The sequence below is a fragment of the Melopsittacus undulatus genome, chromosome 1, assembly GCF_012275295.1.
Source record: "Melopsittacus undulatus isolate bMelUnd1 chromosome 1, bMelUnd1.mat.Z, whole genome shotgun sequence".
NCBI classification, from domain to species: domain Eukaryota; kingdom Metazoa; phylum Chordata; class Aves; order Psittaciformes; family Psittaculidae; genus Melopsittacus; species Melopsittacus undulatus.
The window spans coordinates 85685820-85703700 of NC_047527.1; the positions used below are offsets into that span (position 1 = coordinate 85685820).

A 17881-nucleotide genomic window follows, 5' to 3' on the forward strand; every position below is an offset into this window, starting at 1 on the left:
AAAGCTACAATCAGTCATTGTCAGCTCTGTTCTGGAGTGACTGAAGAGGTAGGTGATGGTCACCACAGATCAGCTGTGAAAACCACCCAGAGTAGATTCAACAAAGTGCAGCACACAGGAAGTTCTTCATTGACAATATTATCTGGGCACCCTGCAGATCCTAAGAGTCCTTGGTACTGCCCCTGGTAATCAGAGGATTTATCTATGTGGATGTCTGTGATGAACCTACATAAACCACTTGTTGCAGACTTTAGTGTGCTTGTTCTGTTCTGACAGGTTCTCCGGGACTAAGATCTGGATAAAAACACTGCTGAGCAGCTGTTTAGAAACAGCAGGTTAAAAAGGAGAGGCTAGGTGACATTTTCAGAAGCAAAAGGCCTTGGAGCTTTTTCTCACTTCAGCTAACATTGAGAGGGTTGTCTCAAGTTCAGGCTCCCTTGTCTTCATGATTTACCTCCTTGGGTATTTCCATTTACAATAGAGGTGAAGATGCAGCCAACTCCACATCAAAACTTTAGTCTGACGCTGAAGTTTGACACTTGAACTAAACCTAAATTCATGGTTGTTTATTACAAGATGTTCTGGGTAAACAGCTCCCACTAAAATCAACGGGCTTTTTGGGCATGGCTATCCACTCCCAGAGGGCATCAGGCAGGGCTGCGATCAAGGTATTGTGGTAGGTGGAGCCTTGTGGATCAACCAAACCTTTCCAAGCAATGGTTTTATTTGGCACATCTGATGACAGGCTTTTAATAAGAAAATGCAAACAAGCTGTCATGGAGGAAACCCCTAATTTTGAAATGGGTGGCAGAGAATTACACTTTTTTATTTTTTAAATGCGATGCCAACTTTACTTTTATTGGAGGACTGATGAGCTCTCTTTCTGCATTGGTTATAGGCAGAAAACTGCAGAATCACCAGTAACAACTCTGGAGGTATTTAGAGAAAGGATAGGTACCAGAGGCTCTCATTTTTCCCTAGAGAGATCCTGTGTAATGTTTCACAGAGCCTAGAGGGAAGAGTCAGAAAAGTGCTGTTTGTTCATGAGACAAGATATTACAGCCTACTAATTTGACTTTGGATGACTTTAACATCCATCTGGGAAGTAAGTGTGGAAAATTATGTTTCTTGGCCATAATTTTTTTTTACGGTGCTTAAGTTCTTTGAGGTTTTATGAAAGGTAATTTGTTTTCCCACTAACGTCCTGTTTCAGCTCTGGTTTGGCAAAACTGAGCGCCGGATTCCTCCTTCTATGTTTTAAATCTCACTGCTTTTCTGCTCCTTCCCATTCATATTTTGTCTGAACTTGGCTGTTGCAATTGAGACTCAAACAATCCCAGCAAACCAAGAAAAATGAGATCTCCAGACCCTTTCCCTAAGGAAGAGCCTGTGTTCAAAGGATCCCCAGCCAGACAGCAGGTTTGCTAAGAAACATATTTAATTTTTCACCGGAAAAGGAGGGATAACTTGGAAGTCCTGGGGTAAGAGATGGACTTGATGACCTTAAAGGTCTTTTAAAACCTAGTCGATTCTATGACGTACATTATTAGCTGCTGCTGTCACCGCCCTGGACTTTTCTCCATCACCCTTCCAAGCACTCCCAGGCCTCCCCTCACACCACAGCCCGTGGGTCCCCACATTGCCACCACGGCTGGGTGAGTTTCTGCCCGAGGGGACCTGGGTATAGAGCTCGAGGATGGTTCTGTTATCATTTGTCATTATTACTGTCCTTTTCCCCGCTGTTGTCACCATGGCTATTACGATTTTCTCTCCCTTGCTCCTCTTCCACGAGATTACCGCCACCCACTTAACGACGTGATTGAGGGAGACTGAAGGTGAGGGAGGCGGTGCCTTTAAGGGCTCTGGGAGCGGCGTTCGATGGCTCCGCACTCCATCGATTTCCTCGGGCAGCGGCTGGAGGTGCCTGTTCCGGCCGGACGCGGAGGCGCTGCCGGGAGCGGAGCTGCCCCAGATGCCGGATACGAACGCGGCGGCGGCCGGTGAGTGACAGTGTCTGCCCTCCCGCCCCGCTCTTCCTCCGCTGGGCTCTGCGGAGCCGGCTCTCAGCGGGACAACTCCGGCTCCTTTCCCCTCCCTTCGGTCTCCCCCCCCTTCTTCCTCCTCCGCTCCCGGGGGGTAGAGGCTCTCGCCCGCCGGGCGGGGTCGAGTGTCGCCTCCCAGGCCCCGCCCCTACCCCGGGGGCCGGAGCTGCCGGTAAAGGCCTTTGGGGTGAGGGGATGTCGTTGGTCTCCCGCTGTTTCGCAGTGCGAGGCCGCTTCTCAGCCTCCCGGTGGTATCTGCGGCCCCGCCGCCGGGGCGCGCTCATACCGGCCTATCACCGCCGGAACGGGCCGGCCCTCGTCTGCCCGAGGTCAGGGACTAGGGGTGGACGGCGGCTGGGCACCGGGCCCCGCCGAGCCACCTGGTGAGGGCAGGAGGCGGAACCTCTCGGCTGCAGCGGTTCCCTTTCCCTTCTCCCCCAGCCGCGGGCAGAGGGGTTCTCGTCAGCCGTGAACCCTGGGAGGCACATGGTGTCCTGCCAGTGGGTGGGTGGCTGCCGAAGTCTGACCTGGGCAGGAGAGAGCGGTGTCTCCCCCGCATTAGCCTTTTTCAGTGCTGGTGGGATCGGCCCCGCAAACCAGCGGGCAGGGCAGTCAGTGCCTCGGTGGGTTCTGCGTTTGTTTGTCAGCGCTGGCAGCGCGTCTGGGGAGCTCCCGGGCCCGCTTGGTTACGCGGTGAAACGAATCTGGTCTAGAACCGTCTTAAATTGTTCAGCTCAGTGAAGTATTGGTGTCTGGGTCTGCTGGGTGGTGGAGTAGAGGAAATAAGCAGGGGAGAGGCGAGGTCTGAAGAGCTGGTTATTTGTAGGTCTGGTTTTATTGTTTTTAAACTTTGCATTCAGTGGTACCGTCAAGTTTTGGAGATAATTCCCCAAGTGAGCATGTACTTAGGCGAGTATTATAAGAAAGTACCCTAGTAAAGAATGTGGCACAAGTCAAAATAACATACCCTGCTTGAGACGTGGTTGCTTTCATGGGCATTGAAGTGTTACCCTTTCTCTGTGCCTTTTTTTTCTTTTTAACTTCCTACCCAGTTCAACGTTTCTCCTGCACTTTGACTGCCTTGCAGTCCAGAAGGGTCCATCAGCTGGGTGACCAATCTTTCCTTCCTGCCTTTCCTGTAGCTTAATGAGGAACCTGAAAGCAATTCATATCAAGGGGTGTAAATGTCTGAAATTGGGGATGACCCTGTTTCCCAGATTGAGTTTTCTAGTATAGCCCAGTTCTACTGGTTTTCAGAAAAATGTTCCTTCAACACTGCAGCTTTCCCTGTCCCTCCAACCCCCCCCAATTTTTCAGTTTCCTGCAATTGTGAAATAACGGCTTCTAGCCATATGCTTAAAGGTGTTGAATGGGAAGCCAGTGAAATACTAAGCCATTTGCCTCTGGTAGAACATAATATTAAATCTAAACTACAAGTATTCATTCTTTAAATTTGAGTTTAAAATTGTAATCTCAGTTCAACTTCCCAGGCTTTCTGATAATTTCTAAAATAAGTAAACAGTCTCTTTTATCCTTTAGTGATCTGTGTGCATTTCATTACTGTAAACTTTGTTTTGTTTTTGCTTTGGATAAAGTTGTCAAAACAGTCAAAGGACTTATATTTGTTTAGGGGTTTTTAATGTAAACTCCAAACAAACTTGTGGCTTAGGAACAGGTCAGTTTTCTTGCTTTACCTTTTTCTTACCTGAAGGAGAAAAGCTCTGTAATTCTTGGTTCTCTGTTTCTGTAGTTTTTATCACAGCTTGCACTGACCCAGCAGCAGCAGAAGGCATGTCCTGCTGCTGATTTCTTTCCCATGGACAGCTTTAGTTTACAGATTTGTGATTTATGCCCACCCTTGGAAATAATGTTTTTACTTAGATGGGATTGCTGTTGTCTTAAACATAATTTAAACCAGGATGCAATTATTCTCATGATACTACTATGACTTATCAGCGAATATACCATTAATTTATACTGTAATGGTAAGAGGGGCTTTTGTATGGAAAACTTAACTTTCTTAAGTATGTGTCAGAGGTGAAACTGTTTAATTAAAAGCGTGTTACCAATCAAACTTGTGCTGGTTTAGTTTTGTTTTGGTGTTTGGTTGTGGTTTGTTTGTTTGTTTGGGTTTTTTTTTTGGGGGGTTGTGTTTTTTTGTTTTTTAACAAAATGTAAAGTTGTCTTTTGTTTTCATGGCCTTTGTTCAATAAATTACAATATTTTTACAGACATGATAATTTGGATTTTTTTTAATGCTGTAATTGATCAGATGTTAGTGCTGAATAGCAGTCTAAGTTAATGGACATTTCAAATGAATTCTAAAAAACACTTAAAGTTCTAAGTCATGAACTTAAAATTTTTTTAAAAAAAAGAAGTCTTTAAACTAAAATACTTATCCCGTTGCTCCTTGAGTGGTGGATATTGTGTGGAGAAAGCTGTTTCCTCTTCAATACAAAAGGTACTGTACACTAAGTTTTGAATCTATAGCATTCAGTTGTTTTTTTTTACTTGTAAGTTTTCTTGTGAATGAGCAGTGTTTCTCTAGCTATTGAGAGCTTTTGAGGTAGAAACAGACAATGAAGATGTTAAGATATGTAACCCACTGCTTGCTTTCCTGATTTCCTGTTAAAAAGAAACTGTATCCACTGATACAGTAAGCTTTTTATTACACTGCTTTTCACAGTGAAACTGGATTAAAGCAAAATAAGTGGGTTGACTAGAAAGGCAGAGGCCGCTGACATATTTTAGCGATGAAGACTTTTAGATATGTTAAACCATAATTAATCATTTTCATTCCATGTACTGATAAATGTAGCTACAAATTCAGGAAGTTTTTTAGCATTGTGCTTGAAACTAAGCAAAAGGTTTGAGTAGTAGTATTGCAATAGGATGGTGGCAGAAGACTGAATATAAAAGGTGTTACTGAAAACATGGATTCTGACAGCTATTGGAAGTATTAATGAAATAATCTACAGTTACAGTTTGGTACTCCAGGACAAAGCAGCCTGTGAAGCACAGCCAGACACCTGCCTGTATTTTGAATGACTGTGTATCACTTCTTAGTTATACAAACAGGCAGAGAAAATCTTCCACAGGAGAAATTTGTAGTACTTCATTTTATAGAGAAGGACTGGAAAATAATACTGGGAAGGCTGTATGTGTTACACTGAATTAATTTTCTGTGTGAGTTTTTCAGTAAGAGTGGAATCTACTCCTGTACTTACAAGTATGCTGAAAGTTCAAAATCTGAAAACAGCTAAATTAATACCTTCTAGCAAAAGTCAGATGTTAGCTCTTCAGCTTAACTTTGACCTTGTGCCTTGGACCACCTACATTCTGTAAATCTGTGCTATGCAACATTTTCTTTCAAATTACTTTTCCCAGGAGAGAAATATGGTGCTTGGTAATGGGGGAAATCATGTTTGTAAAGGTGCTTGTAGGATGAGGGATGATTAGGCAGTACATGCTTAGTTCGATTGTGTCAGATGTTTCTTCTTTTGCGCTGAACACTAAAGCAAAAGTCTGTGTTTACAGCTCGCAAAGTATCAGTTTTAAAATAAAGCTGATTAAAATTTTGTACCTTAACCTGAAAATTATTTTACAGATTTCTTGTCAGTATTTCAGTTCAAAAGCAGCTGGATTGTTCTTCTGATCTCAAAAGTTAGAGGAGGAGGGTGGGACAAGAGGGAGAATGTGTTTCTTGTGATGTCCTGGAAAAAATAAAAAAGGAAGTTGAAGCAATTTTCCTAGAAAATTGAGTAATGAGAGAAATGCCCAAAAATAAGGACTGTGTGATTGCTATGTTATGTGCTTTGCACACGGAAAGGTAAGCTAAGTATTTAATATTTTAAACAACACTAAGTCGAACACCCTCCCTCCTTCCTATAGAACAATTGTAATTGTACTTTTTATATTATTTTAGAAGTATTTAGTGCCCTTTCTTCAAAAGGAAGTTGGTCTGTATAGCCTTTCTTTGACAACAGAAGTTGTTCATTAATCTGCAGATAGTATGTTCAGCATTTTCAGTGGAAAACACTGGGATTGAACTCAGTGATAGGTGTGAAAGCCTGTGTTTCCTTTCTAATTTTGTTTGGTTTGTTTTTAAGGGAAACACAATCTCTGAGACACCAAGGCCTTAATGGGTCTGATTTTTCTTTTGACCATAAGGCAACTACAGTTTCCCAGATTTTTGGTTTAATTTTCAAAGGTAGATTTTGGGCTGTATTGTGCAGAAGCCAGTGGGACTCTGACAGTGTAAAAGTATCTGTGGATCAGATTGCAATATAAATCAGTGATTTTTAGGTAGATTTTAATTTGTATTATTTCTTTCACTATGTGGGTAACCAAAAAGCAATGTACCCTGTATTTGGAAGTTCATCAAAAAGCCTGTAGTATTTAAAGATTTGGGGCTGTGCTGAGTTCCTTTTTAAATGCCCACTTTTATATCAAGGACAAACTAAACTGATATTTTGAGATAATTCTAAAAATGTCTCCATTGTAAAAGCAATTAATTTCCTATTTAAGAATTCTGAGAGTCTTGTGACACTTCAAATCTTTTTAACATATACCTTGCTTCTTGCTGGAAAACTGAACATCAGATTTTTGGCAAAAAGTGAAGGAGCTGTGTATGTAGCTGATGGGTTTTTCTCATGTTTCCTTTCCATCATTGTAGAAGGCAGGGAAGCTTGTTTCTCACAATACGACTTCACTCCTATGAAAGCATGATAGTTCCGTACACGAGATGGGGTTTTAGGCAGATGAGTGGAAATGAAATTTGAGGCAGGCTGAAATATGTCAGAAAAATACCTGTGTGCAGGCTCTCGGACAGTGCAACTCTTTAGCATGTGTTTGGCCATGTGCACAGAGAAAGATGCTACAGTGGATGGCTTGAGTACTTCCATGTGCGAAGAGGTGAGAAAGACATGTTTGGCAGAGAACATAAAAAATGCAAAATATCAGTAACGCAAGTGCATGTCTCATCTTTTAAATATTTCTGAATTTTTTGAATCAAAAAGAATTGCCAGAAATGTCACAGGGCAAATGTTAAATTTAATGCTGCAATCCTACCTACAAGCACCCTAGTTAAATTTCAGCCATGTGAACTGTGTAATTACAGTGGTTATATAGTGTTTTTATAAAGAATATTGTGTATAGTTACATGGCTTAGGAAAATTCTGTGGTGTCTTGTTTCTTTTCTCTAGGAAAAAAAGTTTCATCCCATTGGGATTCATTTAGTTTATTTTTCTGAACTTCTGTATCTTTCTGAATGCATTTGCATAAACATATTTGAAAGTTTTTGATGCTTGAAGTATTGTTTTCAAATTTCTGCCTGTGAATAACGTAAGATAGAGGAATGATGAGGGTATTAAGGTGCTTTGCCATTTTCCTAATAACTATAATAATGCACAGAAAATTATGAATAACTTTAGAATAAATGAGGGATGAAAGGCTATCCTGGCAGACAATAAAGAGAATGATTTTTAGATGAAGCAGACTTTGCTGGATGTTGGGGGTAGGAAGAGATGTATGAAAGTATGGTCTTTGTGAGAATTCAGAAATTAATGGGAGTTTTATGGCCATTTATGATATGATTTTCTGTAAAGCTGAATTGAGATTTTTTCTATATACAAGTTTATGTATGGATGTTTAAGGCTTTTCTTCACAACGTTGCTAGATTATAGTGATGTGTCACATAGTAAACACAGAAGATTTTAACCAAGTATATGACTTCATTTCTGGGGAGTTGTAATGCAATTTATAATGAAAATAGTGGAAATTTATGGGAGAAACATCTAACTTTATTAAATTACATTTTCTGCACTATCCTCTTTTTTTAGCTAATACAGAATGACTAGAACATTCAGAGAACTTAAATTGTTTTAACTTGAGTCTTGGTAATGAATTGGTGTTGTAACATTGAATATACTAGCAAAAGTGTTCAAGAACTGGTATAAACCAGCATGTAGACCTAATTAATAAGTTGGGGAAATTATTTATTTTCAGTTTGAAGGTATGAAATTTTAAAGCTAATGCTTTTGAAAATGTATCTGATAAGGTGAAATATTTTTAGAAATCTTTTTTCTTAATTTTTTTCCCAACAAAAATGCCCTAAGCCAAGTTTATAAGGCTAATATTGACATTTGGATTATCATAGTATCAGTGGTTTTGTTTAAGAGTAGCACTTGGAGATTGTCATTGTCACTTAGGTAAATTGATGTTGAGCTGAGTTATGGTGAAATGCGACTGTGTGGTTCTGGCTGTTCAGACTGTGTATGTGGATTAAATTAAATTAGTGTGCTGGTGAGTTTGATGGAGGAGGTGTGTTCCAGGAGGTAGCAGAGTGCAGGGAAAGGAATTATTTTTTTTTTTAAAGTAGACTGACTAAAATAGATTTTTAAATGCTTCAGACCTTTTATTCAGCTTTTTGTTTAAACAGGTGATATAATTGGCAAGTTAAATGATTTTCTGAGCTGAAAGAAACAAAGAATTCTCCCCTTTTAAAAGTCACTGTTCATCTATATTACAGATTAATGTTTGTTTTAATCTATTTTACAAGTTTGCTATTTTTAATTCTTGCTGATGGATCATAAACTCAGTGTTCTGTGTAGGATCATTAATTTCCTTCAGGTTGCTCATGGTGTAAGATACTTAGGAACAAAACTTCATTTTACAGTGAAATGTTTGTGGGAGAATCCAGCATTTTGATGCTGTAATGTCATTTGTGAAGTTAGTTGTTCTTTGTGGGGAATCTCTCCCCAAATAAACAATGTGTCAAAATTCTGGGAGTAAAAATTCATCAATATACAGGTATGCTGTACATCATAACTGATAAGATGTGGTCATTTAATATGTACAAGGAGATGGATTTATACTAGTCTGGATCTTTTTTTGACATGTGATAGATAGAAGGTTAATTGATGTTAAATGGATGCTTTGTTAGCCCTTCATCAACTACTAAACTAGTACAGGAGGAGTGCAAATCATTACTCCAAAAGGCCAAGACCAGTATGTTTTCTTAGTGGGATTTATAGGCCTTTTTTTATCCCTCTCTTCTTTCCCTCCTTTCCCAACCACACAAAACATAACCAGCTGTAATGATAGGAGGAGAGAGCAAGCAGCTTTTCTAAACTTACATACACATACACTCGCACTCCTGCCCCCCTTTTTCCTCCTCATACCTCCGCAGAGTGACAGCTTCTAGATGTTGCGTGCGAGTGAGTTCAGCTGGTGCTGTGTGGTCTGGGTGTGTGGTCTCCAGCTCAACCGAGAGGCTGCTAACAGGGTGGATGAGAGAGAGCAACACTGTTTACTTTAATTTATTTCGGATGCCGGAACTGCGCCCGGAGTTTCTCCTGAGCCGGGTTCCACAGTTAGCGGTGTCAATCCCTCGCAGCTGCAGCCCAGGCTGCGACAGGCGCTGAACTCCTCTGCCCAGGGCTCTCGCAGTATCTGCTTCGGGTCCAGCCTTTTAATCCCTTGTGATTTAGAAATGTTGATGGCATCACTGAGTGCTGTGATTGTTTTGCTTTCACTCTGTCAAGATACAGAGCCATGAAGATGTACCTTGCTGGATTAAGGAAAGCAGGACTTCCGAGATAACTGGGGAAATAGTCGAGTATAGCTATTGTGAAAGTAAAGCTGCTGTCCTCGCTTACCCTAAAACTCTCAAGCACACTCTTCATGACTGGAACATACAGGAGACCTTTTAAAAAGAGAACACTATTGTATTATGTCATTTAATACTCCAAATCTTTCATTTTTTTGTCATTTGCCATCTCCATCATAAACTTGCACATCTTCCCAAATTGAAACTGATTTTGGCACATAATGTCCTATAGATTAGCATGTTTGTCACCGTTAATACTGGCTTGAATCAACATGCCGGATATGACAGGGCAAGACAAATGAGGCTTTGTTTTTCCTGTGTGATGGCGAAATTACCCCCTTTTTTATGTTTGTTCATCTTTTCATTATAAGTAGCTTAGTTGTGTTTTGAAGAGGTTTTCTCCCCCCAAATGTATGATTCGTGAGCACTACTTGTTTAAATTGATAAGTCTTCTTTTATTATTTAAATAAACATGCATAGATTCTTAATATCACTTGGAATTTCAGCATTGTTTAGCTTATTCACTTCCCAGTCTTTTCTGGCAGGCTTGCAGGAATGGACTTTGTATTATTAATGCAGTGTTGAAGGCTGTGGAAATTCTAGGGCACTGAAGATCTCCAGAGGGGTTAATAAATGTCAGTTATTTTCACAGCGCTGCTTTTTGGATGCTTTTAAATCTTGGTTTATGTAGATTGTCTGTCTGAATTTATATTGTTGGGAAGATAAAGCGCAGAAAAGGTTGCAATAGTGGTTTTCATTATTTTGTAATGATTTACAGCACAAACATGTAAGAAACTTCTTGTTTTGTCATCATCCTTGAAGTCATTTGGTGTGTCCCTTTACTGACTGTTGTAGTGCATTGTACTTAGGGGACTCTTTGGGTTTTCTAGTGAAACAACTTATTAGATTTGTTTAGTGGAAGCACAGATTTGTGTAGCTGAAGGTGAAAAGGCCATCACCTAGGTTCTGGAATCTGAGTATTTATTGCTTGTTTAAAAAAGGGCATTTCATAAATCTGTTCATTTGTAAAGCATTTAATGCTGTGATGTTAGTGTGAGAAGAGTACCTCACCTTCTACTAGTTTCAGGTTAGTTGCTTTGTTTTTTAAAGAGCAAACAACATCCTCTGAGGTATACTGCAGTTTGAACACTGGTGATGCTTTGGTCATTTCTGCTGCTCAAAATGTTTAAAATTGTATTCTGTCACATACATATGAGTGCAAACAAATATTTGATACCTGAAGACTTGCATGTTTGCTTGTCGCTTGCACTTTCTCAGCAATGACAAATAGGCTTTTTCATTCTTCTCTTCTTGACAGCTTAGATTCCCTTTGCTAGATGACCATGGCACTTGTGTTGACCTTGAATCTGTCTTTCTCTGACACAGTCTGTAAGTTCAGTGTCTGTGACAAAGTACTGCTGAAAACTTTAACTTTACTGAAAATTCTGTCACTGGAACCAACTTGTAATTTCACTTCAGAAGTCAAACTCCTTTTTAAAACATTCGAACTACTAATTTTTCCATCGTGAAATCTGTGAGGTGACACCTCGTTGTTACTTGTTTTCCAGAGTTCCATGCCTTCATGATGTTTGTAATTTTTCTGTGGGATTTGAACTTACTAGCCAATTTAATGTCCTTAAATCCTTAACTTCGGTTGTTCACTTATATTCTGGTGGTACTTCCAGAGTGGTAAACAGGACTCTGCTTTACAGAACAGGTATGGTAGCTATTGCCATTTTACTTTATTTTTCTCTGCTTGCTGTTCAATGGGGAAACCTGTTCAAGAACTCTAAACTAACTGAAGATTTGCAGAAGTCAAAAAAGTAGCTAGACTCATATTTTCCCTGACATTGGGCTGTATTTAATTTCTTCATTATTTGTTTCTAAAGTGGCTTTTTTAAAGATAAAGAATGAAGATGTCCCTCCCCTCTTTAGCAAGCTTGTAATGCTCAGAATTGTCTGGATTTTGTTGGTTTTTTTTTTAAGCAAACCTTGTGAGAGGACAGTTTATTTGAGAAGCTCTTGTAAAGACAAAGATGATGTTTATGAAGGGCATTTTTCAAGATGGCTTTGTAGTAGGTGGTCTTTGCAGAGGCTTTCTAACCCCTTACACTTCCATAACAAGAATTATGACAGAATAATAGAATAATATGTGCAGGACCATGGGAGCAGTCAAACAGATGTCATCCTTGTTAAACTGTTGGGGAGATATTGTGAGGAAGTGAAGTTTTTAAAAAACGGGTGGGAAGGTATAGAGAAGGAGAAGGACTCTCTTAGTGTCCAGGATTGTCCATAGTAAAAAGATAGTCTTGATAGCACTACTTCAGTGGGCCTGGCTCCACAGAAGAAACAACTTGATTTTTAAACTTAATATTATCCTTACTTTATACATAGTACATATTTGTACAGAGTACAATTTCTCTTTAGGGCAATTTATAGAATTGCAACAAATGCTCCTATTAGATTATTGTACCTTTTAATGTAATAAACAGTTTTTTTAGCTTTGTATTAAATATTAAATATATATATATTAACTTGCTTTTGTGCCGCAGTAGTATACTGGCTAGGCTTCCCAATAAGCAGTTTGGTCATTTTAATTAATTGACATGCTCCCGATAAGGAGAAGGAATACTATAAATAAATTGAAGGCTCCCAAGCACTTGTTTGATAGTTGTAATAAGGGCAGATTCCATACAGTTCCTTCACTTACTCTTTGAAATAAATGAAACCAATGGCTATTTAAAAGTAATAATAGAGTTCTGTAGTGCTTTTGTAATGTGTTGAGATTTACTGTGGTATTCTCATTCCAGTGAGGTATTTTAAAGCAATTCTGCAGTAAGTATGGAAATACTTTAGAAGAAATGTTAGACCTCAGGAGGCTCAGTGTTTTTATTACATTTATTTAGCTCATCATGAAGGGGGATCTAGTGCCAATTTCTGAAATCCAGAAAAATATGTTGTAATATTACTTTTGAGTTTTGGTATTGATTCAAGGCAATTACCTGTGTGCCTAGGTATTTTAAAAGAAACAGTCCAAAGGAGCTTTAACATCTGTGGGGGGTGGGAGGGGATGACAGTCAACCAAATAATACCAAAGTAGCTTCTATTTTACTTGTTTTCCCCAAGATTTCTTTCTCTTTATATTATCACTGAGTTCCTGAAGATAGCTTTTTTACATCTGTGTTACTGATTAACTTCTCATAGAATTTTCTGAAAAATTTGGCCAAAAGAGGTATTTTATGTACTGGTATCTATATACATACTGCTTCCTGCAGAAAGTGATCAAGTGTCTATGTAGGTAGGTAACCCAACAATTTATTTACAGCTGTTGTTTATCTTTGAGCTCTGCTGAGAGTCTGTGAGAAAAGCTGCAAAGACTACATAGGATCATGAGGAATAGATGCAGTTTGTCCTCCTTGCTCTACTTAAACTTAGGCACCCGATTCTTCCCTAACATCCTCTTTGCACAGGACTCCAGAGGAAACTTCAAATTCTGAAAAGTCTAAGCTGTGCATATGCCTCTTGTAATTTTATGGGAATAAAGAAACCTTTCCCCGCAGTTTCTGATTCTGATTGGTCGAGGTAATATTAGGTTTAGCAATGGGAAATGGGAAGCTTATTTCTATTGTGCTGCTCATTGTTTTGTCAGGTGATACTGTGGCAATGTAGCTTTGAATGTACCTGGATAAAACTTGTGACTCCAGGACTAGGGATCTTGAGAGAAGATCAGGACTATCATTTTCATCTGTGTTGAGGAAGTAGATTAATAATAGTGCAGATGGGCTATCTGGACAAGTAGGCTTGGGGTCAGGAAGAGAAGGTAAGGAAGAGGAATTATCGAGGTGTCTGGATTTGAAAGGAGAATTGGGATATTAACAGCCCTCCCCTGCCTGCTCGAACGTCTGGATAAGAGGTCAGAGGGAAAATCAGCAGGATAGGGGCAGGAAATAGTTTGGCTGCAGGACTAGGACATGGCCTCAGTTTTGAAGTGAGGCAGAGGCTGCCTGTCTCTGTGTGCATGTGTGTGTGAGGAAATCAATGCTAGGAAAGAGGTATGAGTAGGACATGAAGGAGCAGGAGGGAGGACTTTGCCTGTCAAAGCACAGCCTTCATTTTCATAGCTGGAAGTGGCTGTCAGCTGATAGAGTCCTCTCCTTCAGTGCTGTTCTAGTGCTGGAGATTATGGACTGCATCTGTTGACTCCTCATTTTGCTAGCTGTCGGGTTCATGGAAAAAAAAGGTTACAGTATTTTACATACAGAATTATAAGAACATCCATGTAATGCTATATACCTTAATTCCTTTTTCAAGTTTCTTGCTTGCAAAAGCCTGGGAAATTAATGTTTTATTCAAAATGTAATTTTTAATGTGGTGAAATTAACCAGTCGAGAAATAATTGAGGTTTAACAGTTAAAACCAGAAAACCAAAACAAACCACCTTAGTTCCAGACACATTGTGTGTATTATCATGGGCTCTTACCAGACTTCCCAGGACATGGCTCACGTTATGTCCTTACTTGTTCAACAGGAATCTGCATCTCTTATTAATTGCACGCTCTTCAAAGGTTGTCACAAAAGTTCTCTGAAGATATTAATAGTTCTGTGGTGTTCAGAGCATCTAAATGCCTCTTCCATATTAATGAATTTGTCTTCAAAATAGCTTTTGAAGTGTGTGGTAGCATTGCTATTTTAAATACGTGAAACTGAGAAGCAGACATTTAAGATCACATGTATTTATAGACTTGAGGTGGTTATATACGACCTGAATATTTTGGAGGGTTTTGCAGCATTCCCTGTGTCCAGATTGCATTTCAGACTGACTACAGGTGTGGCTGTCAGCTCTGAAGTTGGGCACCCAGAAACTGAGAGGGGAAAAAAATGTACTGTAAAGTTTTATAGGAGACCTGCTATGCATCTGTGGTATAGATAGAGGATCCCATTCTGGGGGCAGTATTTGATTGCTTTCACCATGTGATCTTCCTTCTTATGCTTGCCTTTCTTGGCATCCATCGTTTTCAGTGCATGTTCCAACTTCAGAACATGAAATAAAACTGGCCAGTGCAAACTTATTTGATCCTTATCGCAGATTTTTGTTGTAATGCTGAAAAATTTGGGGAGGTTGTGTAGAAGCATGTTGTATTGCAGATACAATGAATATATTTTATATATGCAGAAGCAGCTGAAACAAAGATAGCTTGCTTAATTCTGGTACTTCCTAACGGCACATGCTTGGAAACTGCAACTTTACTGCAGTTTGTTGTTAGGGATGATTGACAGAGGTTCTGGCTTTCATGGTGCTGACTATTTGCAAGTAAAAATAGAAGACATACCTTGATCCAAAATAAAAATAAGTAAGAGAAGCCTTGTGAAGCTTGGCTTATATTCTACATATTTTTTACTAACCTGAACTTTTAAAATGGTGTACAGTAAAGCATTCTATGTATATACCTAAGGCTTTTGAATACTGACCTATTTCATCACTCCTAGATTTTCTGAGAAATAAACATTTCTTCCTATAGGTTATTTTTGGTTCTTACCTGTCCAATGCAGATTGTTGGGGGTCGAGCATGGGCGCTTTAACAGGCTTGCAGCAAGCTGTGAGAAAGTGAACCTCTGGCCCCAGGCTGGAAGAGGAAGCGTCAAGGTCAGCAAAACAGGAGCGCAATAACAAGATGCCAGAAGCATGATGTAACGCTAAGCTGAAGCGAAGGTGTGAAACCAATCAGGAGAGGCAAAGTGGAGCGTGTACCTCTCGCGGGCAAAGTGAAGCAGCCAATCAAGTAATGCGTGATTGCGTGTAAGACAGTATATTAAGAGCAGCCTTGTAATCAATAAACGGAGCTTTTGTGAACCTACATCGTATCGGTGTTTTCTCCCCTCCACCTGGCCGCGGCAGCAGATGAATTCCTATTAGAAGCTGATCACAGGTAACTTTGTAAGGTTTCAGAAAACCAGGTGGTCTTTTTTACTGGGAATTTTAAGGATGTTGTTGAGTCTTAGTGGAAGAATTCAGGAGGCATGAAATGGAATAGGTGATGCAAAATTACCATGGAAGTCCTTAAAAATCTTTTTTTGCCTGCCTTATCACTCCTGTAGGATCTTTGTACCTATAGGCAGGCTCTAATTTTAGTAAGTGTTACAAATGTGGAGAAGCTGATGTGCTTCAGATGATATTCATTTGCTTGTTATAGCTGCAAAGCTGCACAAAGGAAACTGATAATAAGGCATAGGAATCTGTGATCAGTTGCACAGTAAACTAAAGGTAGGCTGTATAAATCCCTAGCATATTGCTGTTTCTTTACAGAGCTGATTTTGGGTGCAAAGGAATGCTCAAAGTGGTTCTTCAATAATTTTATGTACATTCTTGTTGATCTGTTGGTATATTATTTGTTTTGGTGGTGTTCTCTGCTAGTATACTGTTTGTAAGTAATGTTTTAATTTTCTCAGTTTATATAAATGTTGATTCTTTATACAAATAAGTGCTGGGGGCTTCTTCCCATGGGACTGTCTGTGCCAGTAAGTCTGATTTTGATGGGGAAGTTATCCGAATACATAGTCATGGTCTACTTAGCTTAGCAATTCTAGACTTACTGAGGAACACAATAATAGCTTTCTAATGCAAGATTTAATAGGCTCATTTGAATTCTGTTATAAGTGATTTGGAGTGTATGTATGTAGTTTCAGTAAGCATTTTGAGGGTTTAATATTTTTCTGAATATACTTTACAGTTCAGAACTAGAACTGTAATTTAAAAAATGGAAGTGTGGAACTCTTTATTGGTTTATGACTGTGGCAAAAAAGGTTTTCAGTGGGGTTCCATATTTATGTTAAATTTTCTCTACCATTTTTGAAGAACAGCTTCAAAGGTCTTAAATAGTTTTCACATAATTATTGTTTTTAAATGATTGTTTCTTGCTGAACAGATAAAAGCAACTCAGTTTTCAGTAAGTGAATCGACATCATGTCTCGAGCACGGCAGCCCCCACTTGTCACTGGTATCTCTCCCAATGAAGGCATCTCCTGGACGAAAGTGACAATTAGAGGAGAAAATCTGGGGACTGGGCCTACAGACCTCATAGGTAAGTTTGGAAAAAAAGCCCTGCTTCTTTTGAGGCTGTAGTGTTTAGCATTTAGGATGTGGTTAGAGATAATTATTTTGCAATGTAAAATCTGTGTTGAGTGGTATGAGGAATTCCCTTTTCACAAATATGCACTTGAATCTGTAAATTCAGGGATTTTGCCTGATGTGTAACTAATCAGAATTACCATACCTTGCTAAATGAACCCTTAGCCTGACTCAGCATCCTGCACTGAACACTAAGAATGAATGCTTGTGGGAGTGTACTAGGAGAGGGCGGATGTAATGAGATGCTCCTTTTTTACTTTACCAGGAACTGAGAATTTCAGCATAGAAATTTTCCATCATAAATTGTTTTCAATATATTGAGAAAGTCACTGAGCATTTCTATTCCTTGAATTAGTGTAAAAGTTAATTTGTTTAACTGCAACACTTATGACAGATCAGGTTCAATAATTTAGCTAAACATTAGTGAACAACCATTTCCTTTGCTGTTTTGATTTTAACATGGCATTTTCATTTGAATAACCGCATCTCCTTTGTTTGAAGATGGAACAAGCAGTTTTCTCTGATTCTTCTGACCATACAGATCTTGAATTGCCGCTGCTCTGTTGCCTCTTTTCCAGGCTGAAAAGTCATAGAATCATAGAATAGTTAGGATTGGAAAGGACCTCAAGATCATCTAGTTCCAACCCCCCTGCCATGGGCAGGGACACCTCACACTAAACCATATCACCCAAGGCTTCATCCAACCTGGTCTTGAACACTGCCAGGGATGGAGTATTCACTACCTCCCTGGGCAACCCATTCCAGTACCTCACCACCCTAACAGTAAAGTCCTAGCATACTTAAATTTTCTGCACGTATCTTTGAACATATCTTTGACCCTTCTTGTTGCTCTTCAGAGAATCTCTTTTGGTTTTGTTACCAGTTTTGGGTGAATATCATCCTGGTTACAGCAGTGTTCAGGATCTGTTGTGCAGTCATGACTCTCTTGAAGTCCATTGGGATTTTGTTTGTGATTGCTAGAAACAATTTTTCACTTAATTCCTGTAAACCAAGATTCCTGAATTCTCTTAATGGCCACTAGAATGAACAACATGGCCAAGCATAAACTACTATAAATTTCCCCTGCAATTTTCCCCTTCAGTT

General features: G+C 39.5%; 1 protein-coding gene across 2 annotated transcripts in view; it reads left to right on the top strand.

The window, feature by feature from the left end:
- The first annotated feature begins 1936 nt into the window (after nt 1–1936).
- The window catches only part of EXOC2 (exocyst complex component 2), a 126623-nt gene continuing 110678 nt past the window's right edge, over nt 1937–17881 (top strand). The window contains exons 1-3 of one of the 2 annotated variants that reach the window (XM_031049699.2): nt 1968–2000; nt 11220–11368; nt 16575–16730. In XM_031049699.2, the coding sequence (XP_030905559.1) occupies nt 16613–16730 (118 nt within the window). In that variant the 5' untranslated portion in view covers nt 1968–2000; nt 11220–11368; nt 16575–16612. Of the gene's footprint in view, nt 2001–11219; nt 11369–16574; nt 16731–17881 lie in introns of both variants that reach the window. The other variant, XM_005149925.3, reaches the window with a different exon arrangement.